A 15,056-nucleotide genomic window follows, 5' to 3' on the forward strand; every position below is an offset into this window, starting at 1 on the left:
GGCCATCCCTGTTCTATAGTATCTCCCTTTCGTTCCTCCACCAGCAGCTAGGTAACAGGTCATGTAGGGAGCCTGAAGTTTCCCCCACAGCTGGAATGCCAGTTTGTCTACCCCTGGCCTAGAGGAAGCCTGTTGTGACAAAAATCTGTCATTGCTGAGCTCCTTCTGTTGCCTGCTTGTCTTTTTCTGTCTTCACTGGCCTGGAGTACGCATGGATATCAGGAGTTCGGCTTTCACTAGCTGCATGATTGTTCCAGGCCCATAACTTAGAAATGTAATGAAGCCATAGAGAGAGCCAGGCAGTGTAGCATTTTCAAGAGAGCTCAGGAATGGAAGTCTATGTATTTTACCCATGACAGGTCTTTTTTTTTTTTTAAACAACTACTCCAGTCCTAGAGTTTTTCTTCAATCCTCTTGCATTACAGAGTGGTTTGTTTTTTTGTGTGTGTGTCAGTTTTGCAACTTGTACCAAAGTCTGCTGATTAAAATGATATCAAACTGATTCATATGTAACACGCCGGAATGGTAAAGTTTGAAGTGTGTGTGTGTATATTTATTGTGTGATCTGTTGCTGGCTGCAATAAGGCCGCAATGGATCACTATAGGAGTGCTCTACTACTCCAGGGAAAGGCCGGACAGAACTCAACAGACCTGCACAAGCCTCTGTACTGACAGAAAGTGTTGTGACATTTCTTTCCTTTCTATGTAAAAAGGTATGGAGGCGCTTTGCCTGCTACAGAGCGCTACCCCAGAGAAGGCGTGGTGGTGATGGCAGGGGGGGGCTCTCTTCCTATAGAGCAGTCTGTAGCTGGATCATAACCCAACAGATGATTATTGAAGCTCCTGGGCTTATCGCTGGACCCCGGTTGTCACTGATAATGGTTTCATCGATGAACCCTGCTAGAGCTAATTAGTCCGCGTGCCGTTTTGAGATGACAGCAGTGTTTTTCAGCACCAAACTGGGCCAAGGATCGAAGGGACTCCACCAGGACACCGAGATGTATTAGATGAGGACACAAGAACTCCTAGGCACCAGAAGGTCATGGAAGAACTACGGAGCGATCCTTCGCACAGTTGTTTGAAAGGTGCAGGCACCAGGGCTGTTATTCTGATCCTGGCTTTCCTCCTAAGTTAATCTGACCTGGAATAAGGAAGGCATACAGAGTATTCAGACTTCATTAGCTGCATGCTTGTTCCAGATCAGTGAAATTCTGATCAGAATCTGTTCACAGCCATCAACTCCTGGGACTGTGCTGCATGATTAACATATGAGCTTCCTTTCTCTGCAAGCGCTACGGCGGAGAATTCTGTCTTAGCACAAATTCTGCAGACAAGAATCCTCTCATCACCAGAGCACCAAATAAATCACACAATCAGCTTTTCTCCTGAATACTTAATAAATAGAAGAAAATGCGGCAGAGTTGTCAGAAACATAATTTATTACCACGTGTTCAATCATCTCTTACAGCACGGGCACACAAAGCTCATCCCCCTGCCTGTCACCTATATAACATATGTACATGTCAGCCACAGTGGGGTTCTGGACATCAGACTGTTCCAGCAGCTGATCTGTAGAATGGATTCACAGCACCAGAACTGTGACAGATGATGACCACATCACACACAATAAAAGGTGCCCAGACAGGCCGAATTTCAGCCAGTTTTTACCAAAATACGCACTGTGTGTGGGACGGTCGGCTCCCTTTCAGCCGGCATTCCTCATTCAGCTGGCAGCCAATGAACTGCCCGCTCTGATCGGGTATTCTGACAGGTGTCGGCTGCACCTGTCCGAATACAATGTACACAGCGGCGATCCCTCGATCGACACGCTGTTTGTGTTGATGGAGGAATCACGTCAATTTCTTGTGTTCAGCCTGCGGGGTTGAAGGAAATTTTTTTTACAGATGTATGGCCAGCCTAAGCCGCAGAAATCTGTGTTCAGACAAGGTGCATTGCTTCTCCCTTCCACCAGAGGGGGTGCTGGAGCAAAAGCAGTGTTCCTACCCCTAAGATACCCCCCTACATGATTCCCTATACATTGTAACATGACAATTCGCAGTGAATGTTTTCTATCCCACATTCACCTCCCTCCTTTGCCAAAGAGTTGTCAGCCAGTGATATGGAGTTCCTAATTACCCAGCACATTATACTACATGGGTCTTTTCCATGTAAAGAATTAATAGTCTGTTTTCTTACGACGACCTACTTTGAGTGAGCATGGATCATCTCCAAATATTTCAAGAACCGGCTATGTTAACACCAAAAGAAGCCACGCCCACATCCTGCAAACTAGAGGAACCTCCTCTCCACAGCCAGAACACACAAAGATTGAAGACGTGGAATGGCAGCTGGTTTTCTATGAGTGAGGAAGATACAAATCTGGAATTCTATAACTGAAGCTGAGGCAGTGCCGGACCGAAGAGTATAAAAGGAAATGAGCGGAATTTGGTGAAATAAAATCTGAATTGGCTTTCCCCTTCCAGAGGGAATTAGTACCTTTCTCTGGGACGGCTTCACTCGTGTAACAGACGGCTGATCTGGAGGGCAGATCGCCTGCACCCGTTCCCCGTAAATCCTCCGCACAGCCTGCGCCATTATAATTAGAGATGGCGGATTCCCTGAAGATCAGTCGATTACGATGGACTCCTCTTTCACACGTTTGCTCGTTTTGGCTCCTGAGCTGTTCCCGGAATGCGGCCTTTTGTGTTCCGAGCTCACCTTCGTAGCGCAGGACTTGGAGGACTCTGGCGAACTCTTGATGGACATTTTGGATGAGGAAGGCGGAGATTTTATCTGTGAACGTGATTGTAAATCGGGGTTATGAAATGGGTGTAAATCAGTGAACTACAAAGAATATCAAGAGTACAGTATATAGCAGGGGTAGGCAACCTCAGCCCTCCTGCTGTTGTGGAACTACAAGTCCCATGAGGCACTGCAAGACTTACAGCCACAGGCATGATGGGTTTGTAGTTTCACCGCAGCTAGAGAACCGAGGTTGCTTACCACCCAATATACAGAATATGCTTTGCTCCACTGCTGTCAGCCTGTGATCCATCAACTGTGTGCACGCCGACCACATGAACCCATCTCAGCTCCACAGACAATACACACAAACAGTCCCACTACCGCGGACATCACTCCCAATGAACTTTATTGACACCAGTACATGCTGCAGTCCCCTCCTAGGCACCGCCCCTCTACTGCATTTCACCATAAGGGCCTAATTGTAGAAGCCATGCCTGACATTCACCAAATACCCACCAAAGCATTTTGATATTTGCATAATTCCCTCCAAGACCCAGCTCAACACTTGTATCAGGGCTGAGGGCTTTTGGGAGCAGTACCTAGACCTGATCCTGTGATGTTTTCATGTACAGTACCCTGCCAGCCCTTCCCACCAGGCTTGATCTGCCTGCATTGAATAGGAGAAGCACATGACCCAAAGATGACATCACTGGGTTGAAAATAAGGTACGTATTGAAAATGGGAAGCTTTTATTTAAATGTCATTAGCATGTTAAAAAGAGGTAGGCAAAGCAAAATATAAGCAGGTAAAACTTCAGCTTTAAAAAGAGAACTATAGCCAAACTTTTTTTTGGGGCTCTAGTTTCTTTTGGGTCACAGGAGGACTACTAATGTCCTCCTGTGACCCAAAGTCAGCATATAGCAGCCTACTGCACAGAGCCAGAGTTGAGGATCCACCCTGCTACCTGATTGACAGCTGACTGCCTCTCTAGAGCCAGAGCCAGCTGTGCCCGCCCCCTCCCGTCTGTCCCTCCAATGAGGGCTGGAGGAACGGAGAGGAGAATCCCTGCGGGGAGCGGTGACCGACAGTCTCTGCAGAGAGAAGCCATGCGCTGACCAATCAGCAGTTTGTGATCGTTCAGTTCTCAAGCTATAGAGCCGACATGTGACAGCTGCGGTGCCACAACGGCTCAAACTATTGGGAAGAGTACATTTTATTCTAATAGTTCTCCTTTAACTGTCGTCATGTGCAGATTAAAAGGTCACACCTCTGATCTACAGAGGAATGAAACAGTAAAAACAATACACTGTATTGGAGCTGGATGTTGGAGATATGACCTAGAAACTTTGTTGAGGTTTTTTAAGATATATCTCTTCCATTGAAACCCCTCAAGTGGTTAGTTTGCAGCACACTGAAATGAAATGACAGCTATCAGGTGGATAATCAGGTAGAAACCTCTGCGGAGAGGAACATGGGGAACCATAGCGGACACCTTCCATAAATGCTAATAGAATAGCTGCAATACTATTCACTAATTTGGAAAAAAGCATACAAGAAAATCAAACTGTACACTTGTTCCAGGTCAGCAAATATTGGAGAAAGAGCGCCAGGCAGCTAGCATTGTCCAGAGAAGTCAGCTATGGCTCCCTATTTCTCCCAGCACAGAGGTGAGCCGCCTTAGCGTTCTCCATATATTCCTCTGGCCATGCCACGGTCTGCCTATAATAGATGATGGCAGTAAGGAGTATCCGGACTGCCCAGTGGGGCTCTACCTGGCACCTCTGATCTGATTTGGGTGTCTATAGAACAACCAGCATGGGCCCCATTATCACATACCTTGTTCGGTGTCCTCATCTGGGTAGCAATGGAATGCTTCTCACTCCTGAGCAGATTGGCTTTGGGCCCCGTCTTTATGTAGGAGATGGTGGTGTACGCCGTGAAGCTGAAATCTTCCCTGCAGGAAAAAAGGCAAATGTTGTATGAGAACCTTCCTGACACTGACCTTCCTGATACTGACCCCTTCCTAATGGTCTCCTTTGCATACATTGGCTATTATATGACCACATAGCACTCCAAGGGGCCTCTGTACAATGTCATATGATGATGATAATAATAATAATAATAATAATAATAATAATAATAATAATGAATAATAACATAATATGATGTAATAAACTACAGAAGTACCAACATTGCGACACACAGATTGCTCATTAGTAGTGAATTGCCCCTCCCACATGCATTTCCCTTGCCAGATATAAACTGAACAGATTGTTTTGCATCTCTTTAAAGTGGACCTGTCATCGGATAGACTTTTCGTGTTAAGTGCTAATGCCCAGTAATGTGTCAGTGTAACACTTCCAGTTTTATCTTAAAAGAATAGCCGCACACCGCCAGACCTTCAGATGTTTATTCTTTGCAATCCTAATGTGCATACCACAGACATTTTCCCTCATACACCAAGAATCCACTTACACGTTTCACCGGTTAGGTTTAAAAGGAGAAAATCACTCAGCCCCATAGTCCGAGCCGAGTGTGATAATGAAACTGTCACAGGTCGGCTCAATAGATTGGGAAGTGAGTGAACGCATACCGTCGCTCGCTCACTTCTCGATCATCTCCCTGCAGAGAGTCGTGACTGCCATTCACCGCTCCCTGCAGAGATTCCTCCCCTCCTCCAGCGCTGACTGGCGGAACGGACGGGGGAGGGGCGGGTACAACTGGCTCTGCCTCTAGATAGGCAGAGCCAGCTGTCACTCACGCAGCTGGGTGGATCTGGACAGTAATGTCGGGATCCGTCCCGGCTGCGGCGGTCTCGGAATACCCTGAGCTGTAGCTCTCGATATACTGAGCTTTGGGTCACGGGAAGATGCTTGTATATGTCCTCCCGTGACCCTTAGGAGAACAATGGGGAAAAACACTTACCCCATAGTTCTCCTTTAATCATTGCAATTGTAGCGCAATTGTAGCGCAATTGTAATTTTTGCGCGCTGGGGCACCGGACGCGTATTTACGTTTATAGGCGCGTAAACGTGGGGGTGGGGGAGTTAAACATTTTGGGGGGGTTTTTTCCCCTTTTTTTATATGTGGCTTTTATTTTATTTTTTTATGTGTTACTTTTCTTTTTTTTTATTTATATTTTTTTTTTTGCACTTATTGTTATTGCTATTATATAGGGGGATAACAACCCCCTATATAATAGCAAAGGCACACTGACAGGTCCAGAAAGCTCTATGATTAAGGCTGGGTTCACACCTAGGCGTATCGAATATGCGCGTTTGGTGCCGGGCCTTTTTACAGCGTTTTGCGGTTAAAAAAACGTGCGACAAACGCGTGTTTCCGAGGGCTACCTGGCTGTATCGCAATGGGAAATACGCCCCAAAGAAGCTCCTGTACTTCTCTGGGCGTAGGACGTTTTGCAGCTCGTTCCTACGCGCTGTAAAACCCCCCTTGTGGGAACTATGCCCATAGGCAATCATTGGTTTTCACATGTTGAGCGTTTTACAGAGCGTAGAAACGCGCTGTGAAACGCCCAGGTGTGAACCAGGCCTTAGCCTAACCGGTAAAACGCATAAGTGGATTCTTGGTGTATGGGGGAGCATGTCTGTGGTATGCACATTTGGATTACATCGAATAGACATCGAAGGTCTGGTCGGCATGCGGCTATTCTTTTAAGCTGAAAACTATTGAAGGTGGACACGCACTTGTTCAGCCTGCACCTGTGGGATCTCTGATATGGGGATGCAGGCGGAGAATCTGAGCAGTGAGATCTCTTTGTGAATGGTACTAAATAACTGGAAGTATTAAAGTTCACAGAGATCACAGTACTCATCCACTTTTCTCTCCATAAGAATGGCATCATCTTTGTTCAGGCATCATCCAGAGTCACCATCTACTCGGTGGATTGAGATACCGGCTCAGAGATGACACAGTCATGTAAAGTCTGCTGACTGTGCAGTTCTTGGCTGTGTTCACAAACATCACGCAGATCAGCCTCTCACCTTGTGACTTGCTACAAAGTTTTAATGCAGCAGAATGATCACCGAGGGAGAGGAGACCAACGAAATGTTTCCTCCTGCCTGCAGCAGACTGAAGACATCATCTCAGCCATGGCAAAGTCATAGGGTGGGGGAATAAGAGGAAACTGTGGAAATGCTTCATCCTGCCTGCAGAAGACTGATGATATCATCTCAGCCTAGACAGTCACTGGACTTGAGCTCAATTACCGCTTTTTCATGGTAAAAGTTGAAGCTTTTCTGGAAAATGATACTGCTGCTGTCTATTGTGACCGGCCTGGAAGATTTTTTTAAAGTAACTTACAGGTCCACATTACAAAGAAGATGATGCCATGAGGGTTGTACATTCACAATATTACGAAACTTAAAAACTTTGTTGTGATTTTCCTATAGATATAACAGAAGATAAAGGCCGATGACTTTGCATTATGAGCCTTCCCCTCCTCACCGTATATATTTCTCCAGCAGGAGGTGAGTGATGATCCTCTCTAATTCCCCACGCAGGAGCCGTGGGGGAAGGACTTTGGAGACGCGCAGTTTGGAAGCTCCTTTTCCCAGCCAGGCGTCAATGAGTTTCAGTGGGGTGAGCTTCTCGTCCATCTGATCGGCATGTTCCAGGATCTTCAGGATATCTCTGGAGTAATCCGTGATGTCCGCTTTGTCATAGGCTGGACAGACAACACACTCATTAGCTCCAGACTTTCTCTCACAGACAGTACTAATAGATTTGTCTCATTCAAGTCAAATGTGAATCTCTAATTTTCACTCTGCCATTCATGTTCTGTAGCTGGATGGCCTGATGGCAAGCTGTGTATATTTTCTGAATCAGAGAACCAGCATTTCTCCTGATTCCAGACCTATTGCCTGCAGTATAAGAAGTAGGAATGCACCGATATATCGGCTGCCAAAACATATTGGCCGAAAATGGCACTTTTGGCATCATGCCGAAAGTGCCATTTTCTGGCCGATACAGCGGTGCATCCGTGTATTCTCTCCTCCCCGCTGGGCGCTGCTCTGTGTTCCAGCGGGGAGGAGTGAAACTGTGACAGGCAGCCGAGCGCTGCGGGAGTAGAGTGCTGTGAGCAGCCAGCGTCTCTCCTCTCACAATGCTCAGCCTCCTGTGACAGCTGTCAGGATGTAGAGCGGGTACAAGCAGTCAGTGCTCACTGATCGCTGAGTGTTTGTTAATAATTGAGGACATGGTATGGTTACTATATCCTCAATTATGAATGAATGGGAAGTGATCTACATCACTTCCTGTTCATTCATGATTGTGGTTATAGTAAACATACTCTGTCCTCATGTTATGAATGAACAGGAACACTCAGTATAGAGGATTCCTGTTCATTGATAGCAGGGGCTGCAGAAAAAAAAAAAGAGATTGGGGTCTCTGTGTTCTCAATCTCTTTTTCCATTTTAAAAAGGGAAATATTGGAGGTCTAAAACAGACCCCATATATTTCCCCCGAAGCCCCTAAAAGTAATGTAAACAATACAAATATTTAATAAAAAATTAATTAAAAAAAATAAGAAAAATTTTAAAGTTTATAAAAATGGAAATAAAACATTTTTAAAACATTTGAAAAAGTTAAAATAAAAAACATTTTTGGTTTCGGCCTGACATTTTTTTTAAATTTCGGTTTCGTTTCTGAAATTTGCATTTCGGTGCACCTCCAATAAGAAGTCATATGACAGGAGGGTGAAGTACAGATTAGTTAAAGAGCAGCATTATCAGGACGAGGTCATTATTGACCCCGAAACAGATTTACATTAAAGCTTGGAATACAGGCAGATCATGTCTGGTGGGAGGAGCTGGCAGGGTGCTGTACATAGCTTCCTGAAAACATCACAGCACCATGCCTCAGTTCTCCTCTGAAGAGCCCTCAGTCCTGGTACAAGCAGTGGGCTGGCTCTTGGGAGGAGAATGTGCAAATAAATAGTCTTGATGGGTGGGTGTCAGTCTGGAGAATGGGCATTCCGAAAGCGGACTACATGTGCATGCAGACCACCCTAGGTAACACCCACATTTGATGCGGAGCCTCCATGGATTAAAAAGACTGAAATCCAATGAATAAAAAGGGGCAGGCCAGGGTGGTGAGGAAAGAGATAGATGATGCTAGAAGACTTCCAGCCAGCAAATGAAAACGGACTCGGACTTGCTGCGGCTTCTAGTGCAAAATATGAGAAGCTCGCAATGTGCAGAGAAAGCATTTCAGTATGGGAGAGAAGCCGGTACAACTGTGCAAGTTTAACGTGAAGGCCACAAAAAAAAAAACACCAAATAAAAGCAGCAATCACTTGATTTCTCTAAGCTGCCGCTGACAAATGGAATCCGGAATCTGGTTCATACGGCACTTTGCAGAGCTGTATGAACTCAAAGGATTGCTTACTCTTGATGGCATTGCAGTTATCGCACATCTTATTGCACTGCGCAGAGTCCCAGACTTCATCAAAGTGCTGAGCGATCACGACACGTCTGCACCTACACCAGAAAATCAGACAGAAATTCAGATTATTTTCCATCATTCTACACTACGCAAGAACTTGATTTATAGGCGCCACAAAACGAAAGACTTCAAAGTTGTTTTTTTTAGCTTCAGGAGACAGAGAGAGAGAGACAAAGACAGACAGAGAGAGAGAGGTGTGCTTTATTCTGGCAGTGTTTTGCCCCCCCTTCTCCCAATCACAGTGTCCCTTGACATCCTTATGCATGGTTGCCTCTGGCTTTAATGGTACCAAGTCCCTGACCTGGAACAAGCATGCAGAAACTAACATCCACCCGTCTGATCTGTATACTTGTTCAGGGGTTAGCTACTCAAAGTATTAAAGCCACTAGAACAGCGCGACAGCCAGAATATTGGCATTTTCAGAAGAGGAGTTCTGCACAGGTTTCTTTTAACTGCTCGCTGGCAATCGCCTCAATGGCAACATATCGATTTTGGGGTGCTACTAGGGAGGGGATTGGTTAAAAGTAGTGAAATCGCTCATAATTCATATATATATATATATATATCACCTGCATTGCTGTATATTTACAGAGAGGTAGGTACGCTGCAGCTACTTACCCAACAGATCACAGGCAACAGCCAGCATGTCAGGATTTAGCCTGCTAATAATGATTTCCAGCATGCGGGATGATAGTTGGTGGAACTTTCCTGCAGGAAAAGGCTAATGATAAGCCCAGGAAATAGTGTCCTGGAAACTTTCACCAATGTATCATCTGAAGTGCTGTCATGTGTTCTTTCAATTTGCACTCCTATGGTACTGCCCATGTTACCTTAGAGGAGTTCTGTGTGAGAAGTATCATGGTAAGCTATTGGTCCCCTGGCAACGCACTAACAATGGCTTGCGATATAAATATATAAACCTGCCACACACCTACTGAGGTCCTGGCAGTACCGAACCATCTCATAGAGCTTCTGCTGACCCACATTCTCCATGACAACCATCGTGCTGATCCGAAAAATGTCCCCAAACCCGTAATATAATATACAGTCGGCCCGTCTGTCATCCCGACCTGTGAGGAGGAGAGAGAGAGAGAGAGAGAGAGAGAGAGAGAGAGAGAGAGAGAGAGAGAGAGAGAGAAGGTCCAGTGTAAAGAGAGAGAGAGAGAGAGAGAGAGAGAGAGAGAGAGAGAGATAAGGTCACATGACTGTACGCTATACAACCACGACATCAAAGAAACAAGAAATTATTATACTCCACACATGCATGAAATCAATTTAATATTTTCCAGTTTTATGTGGCAAAATTAACCATTTGTGGACACCGGAAGTCCTACACATGACCAAGAAAATGTCATGGAAGTACACAGAGTGTGTGTAGTATGCCCCGTCCTTCTGCCCCACAAAAAACTGACCGTCTAACAAAGTGTTTATTAACAATGTTCAAATGCGAGATAGAAAGATACAAAGCAACACAGTTACATCTGTATCTACCCCATCTCATTCATCTGCAGGTGAAAGGGACGAGCTTCAATCTGTATATGATGTCAGTTTCAAGCAACCTGGCAAGTATAAAGCTGGCCATACACCTATAGAGTGTCTGCAGATGTTCTATGGTCAGATGGAAAAAGTGCAACAGATTCCTACATCTACGCTAAACTGTGTGGTTGGATTTTCAAAATCGATTAGTTAGCCGATTATTAAGTTCGATTAATCGGATAAAAAATAAATACATTTTAATTTTACAAGAAGTTAAAAAAATTAAAAAATATAAAAAAACAAAATAAAATTAAAAAAAAAAAAAGTGTAAAAAAAAACAAACTAATAAAAAAAAAGGACAGCCCCTCCCTCCCCCCACATAACACACACATAGTGTGGTGCACACCATGCACATGCGCTGCAGTGCGTTGTTAGAACGCATCGCAGTGCATGATCTTTTTTATTTATTTTTTTTCTTTAAAAAAAACCATTAAATTAACTGTGGCAGCGCATGGCAAAGCTTTGTGACTCATTGCCATGCGTTGTGATACCTTGTGTTGCAATTAAATATACACCTGTATCATTTTATCACAACACAAACACCAAAACAATTTTTTACATAAGTCGATTATTTACAGTTTTGCATACCTTCATTTTTTTACCTTTTCGCAAAAAGGCGCAATTACAAATTTGCTAATATTTGTTATTTATTAACTCAATACAGTTTTATCTTTTAGATTTAGTCAGAAAATATTTTTTTTTGTGCACGGATACTGATTTTGGTGTGTTTTAACAATTGAATTGTGTATTTTTATCGGTTTAATATTAATTTGAGAAACATTTGCGCAATTATCGCAGGGCCTACAAATTTAGTATCACCATCTTTTTATTCTACCGGGCCTGCGCTTTCAGAAAATATATGGTTTGGGGGGTCTTTTACAAACGCTAGCAACGCAGCAGTTGAAAATCAAATCAATAGGAAAAAATTGCAGAAAATTCAAAAATGGCTTGTCCAGCTGATTTGAAAAATGTTCCGGAGGGCTTGGCAGCGAAAGGGTTAATAATTTTTTTTTGTCACCAAAAAAAAAAAAAGTACAAAATTGAAAAGAAAAAGCCTTTAATTTGTAAATAACTTTGCAATACTTTATACAGGAATCCCAGTTGTGTAATTTTATATAGGACAAGTTATTTTTTCAATCTATAGTAATTATTTTCTTAAAACACTGATCACATTTTTTTGTTTTGTTACTTTTCTATGGCTTGCATAAAAAATAAAATCATTTTTTTCAAAACAATCACCAAAAGAAAGCATTGTTTGTCCTGAAAAACGATAGTAGTATTACTTTATCTTAAAAAGAGAACTATGGCCAAACCTTTTTTTTGGCCGTAGTTCCCTTTTGGGTCACAAGAGTAGATTTTCTAATGTCCTCCCGTGACCCAAAGTCAGCATATAGTGGACAACTGCCTGCTATATGCTGACAGTGCAGAGCCATGCTGCAGCCAGGAAAGATTCCGACAATACTGTCCGGATCCACCCCGCTGTCTGATTGACAGCTGCCTCTGCCTCTCTAGAGGCAGAGCCAGCTGTGCCCACCCCCTCCCCTGTCTGTCCCGCCAATGAGCACTGGAGGAACAGAGAGGTGAGGGGGGAATCCCAACAGGACGAGGTGACTGACAGTCACTGGTCTCTGCATGGAGAAGCAGTGAGCCGAGTGATCAGCGGTTTGTGATTGCTCAGATCTCGAGATACAGAGCTGACGTATGACAGCTGCTGTGTCCCCCACCTGCTCCATCTATTGGGAAGAGTACATTTTACTCTCCCAATAATTCTCCTTTAAGTAATGGCAAAGTTATTGCCGAATAAACAGGCCCATAGCAGATATGTTAAAAACTTGCCATGGTCCATAGGGAGTGTACAGGTGTGACAGCTGAAGGGGTCAATTACCTGCCCGTCCACTCTCTTGGTAATAATTCTCCATTGATTTACTCATCGAGTGATGAATGACAAACCGCACATCTGACTTATCAATCCCCATCCCGAATGCTACTGTTGCCACCACCACCTGAGAGAAATTAAAGAGTAAAGAGTCAGTCCATAAAAAAAAAGAAGTAATTTGTCAGATATAAGTGGAGTTCAGTGAGCTAAATCAACTGCTAGGGTCTTATATGTTGTGGTTACTCCAGAGATCTCCTCATGAAGCTCTTTTTGACCACCTTAGAGTTTTAGCTTTTTAGCTCAGCAACTGAATCCCATGACGCCATGCGAGTGTGAGCATGTCTGCGCCCAGTATTACGAATATATATTGAGATAACCTGAACGCACCTGAATCTTATTCTCAGTCCAGTAAGTGTGGACTTTTGTCTTGTCACGCGGTTCCATGTTGGAGTGATACGTTCCCGCTTGGATTCCTAGTTTCTGTAGGCTGATCGTGACTTGTTCGGAATCTTTCTGAGAAAAGCAGTATATAATACCTGGAGAACGGGGAGGAAACGGAGCACATGTAAGAAAAAAAAAAAAAGAAAAGGAAAAAGACAAAAACACATCAGCAAAGAGATCTGGGCTGATTTAGGGCTCATTCATTTGGGTCATTAGGCTGCTGTATTCTGCATGTGGACGCAGCAGCACTCTGTGCTACTTTATTGGACGGCCATGGATGCTACCGGTCTGCATCCAGGGCCAGTCACAGGCCTTAATGCCATGTAACTGCTGGTATGAGTGCCTACATGTGAACAGTAGTGGCTCCGGTTATTGATTCGTACAGTGTATAAATCTGGCAGCTTTTCGCACACAGCATGTACATGGGGCAAAGTTTCTCCACTGGCCGGTGAAAAAGCAAACCGACCGTATGAATAAACCCTTACTAAAGAATTAGAGAGAGTGTGATATTCACTTTAATTATCCTACCATGTACAGATCAAATAGGTGAACATGAAATCTACAAATAATGTATTGTGTGAACACTCTTAAACCTTTTAGTTAATCAGCCTCAGGATGTCTTGCTTGCCAATATACACAATAAAAGCAAATATGAATATGAAGATATGAACTATTCCTCCAATTAATAACAGTAGAGAATGAAACACAAAGAAGAAAAATGGCGGAAAAGGCATCTCTGCAGTGAAATCAGAGTAAGCAGTTTTAGTCCAGGAGAGGAACCTGTACAACTGTGCCAGACTGAAGGGAAGGCCGGAGTTCAGCTCTAGAGACACCACAAGGGTATGGTGATAGTGCCTCCTAATAGCAACCCCTTCCCCCAGAAAGCTATAGTCCCCATCCCTATAACCCCCAGGCTTTCCCGGGTAAGGAATACTTCTCCATACTCAGAAGCCCCACTCAGCAATGGCTGTAACAGGGAAACCCAGAAAGGGTATATCGACACACACGCACACAGTAATCCAATATAGAAACCGGATAGGATTCTTTCCATTCTAGGGCTGGACACACACCTTACAACGAAAGTCTTGCGATGGTGGTAAGGTAATTTAAAAAACGTACGATCTGCCTATCTTGGACAGGCAGATCGGACAGGCAGATCCGATAACCGCAATGCCGAACGGGTAGTGTGCGCTTTCACACACCAGCCCGTCCGGCTTTTATCTTACGAACATGCTACACACCCGCCGAACATCGTACGATGCTCGGCGGGTTTTCAAACATGTTCCTAAGGTAAAAGTCGTGCGACCTTACAGTAGTAGAGGTCACACAGCTTCCACACACCTTACGATAATCGTACCATCGCGGGATTTCGTACGATTATCGCAAGGTGTGTGGGCACCTTAAGTAGACATAGACCCTCATTGATCATCAAGTCAATCACACATGTATCAGAGCTTTATCTGCATTGAGAAGTGCAGGTGTGTCATTACCGGACTGCCCTTTATATCGGCAGTTGACCAGTTTGACGATGTCGTCTATAAATTCGTTGGTGCTCGAAGGCTTCAGCCGGACCTGGAAAACAACGTTAAGAGAACCTGTCAGTTAAAAGGACAAATGTGAGAAACGGAAATTACCCCCAAAAACCGGTCCCTTTTGCATCTGTCCACCCACCCCGGCAAGTCATCCCTTTGGGAGAACCACCGATTCCCCCTCCTGCTCTAGCCAGTACACCGCACATGGCACCGCAGCCCTGCACTCAGTATTTCAAATAATGCTCAGCGAGCACTCATTGCTCAGCATGGTCACCTGCCTGACCACGCTGACCAATAAAATAAGCTTCTTGCTCATTTCACATTTGGCGGGAAACTGGAATTACCCTTTAAGTTTCCAAATTAATTTTTTGCGCTGTTTTTGGTTAGTGACTTAGCTTTACAGAGAGTAAACAGAAACGCACTGCTTCAGCAGTAGGAGTTGGGGTGTTATAGAGCCGCTGGGG

The 15,056-nt window shown here is 44.3% G+C and overlaps 1 protein-coding gene across 1 annotated transcript in view; it reads right to left on the reverse strand.

The window, feature by feature from the left end:
• Positions 1-2,614: 2,614 nt before the first annotated feature.
• RECQL (RecQ like helicase) overlaps positions 2,615-15,056 on the reverse strand; it is an 18,679-nt gene continuing 6,237 nt past the window's right edge. The window contains exons 7-14 of the mRNA XM_018570321.1: positions 14,551-14,632; positions 13,007-13,155; positions 12,629-12,746; positions 10,139-10,277; positions 9,151-9,242; positions 7,210-7,429; positions 4,582-4,699; positions 2,615-2,793 (exon numbers count right to left, since the gene is read on the reverse strand). Coding sequence (XP_018425823.1) covers positions 2,626-2,793; positions 4,582-4,699; positions 7,210-7,429; positions 9,151-9,242; positions 10,139-10,277; positions 12,629-12,746; positions 13,007-13,155; positions 14,551-14,632 — 1,086 coding nt within the window. The 3' untranslated portion in view covers positions 2,615-2,625. The remainder of the gene's footprint in view (positions 2,794-4,581; positions 4,700-7,209; positions 7,430-9,150; positions 9,243-10,138; positions 10,278-12,628; positions 12,747-13,006; positions 13,156-14,550; positions 14,633-15,056) is intronic.

The sequence above is a fragment of the Nanorana parkeri genome, unplaced genomic scaffold (genome assembly GCF_000935625.1).
Source record: "Nanorana parkeri isolate BGI_ZX_2015 unplaced genomic scaffold, ASM93562v1 scaffold1505, whole genome shotgun sequence".
In the NCBI taxonomy this organism is placed as follows: Eukaryota; Metazoa; Chordata; class Amphibia; order Anura; family Dicroglossidae; genus Nanorana; species Nanorana parkeri.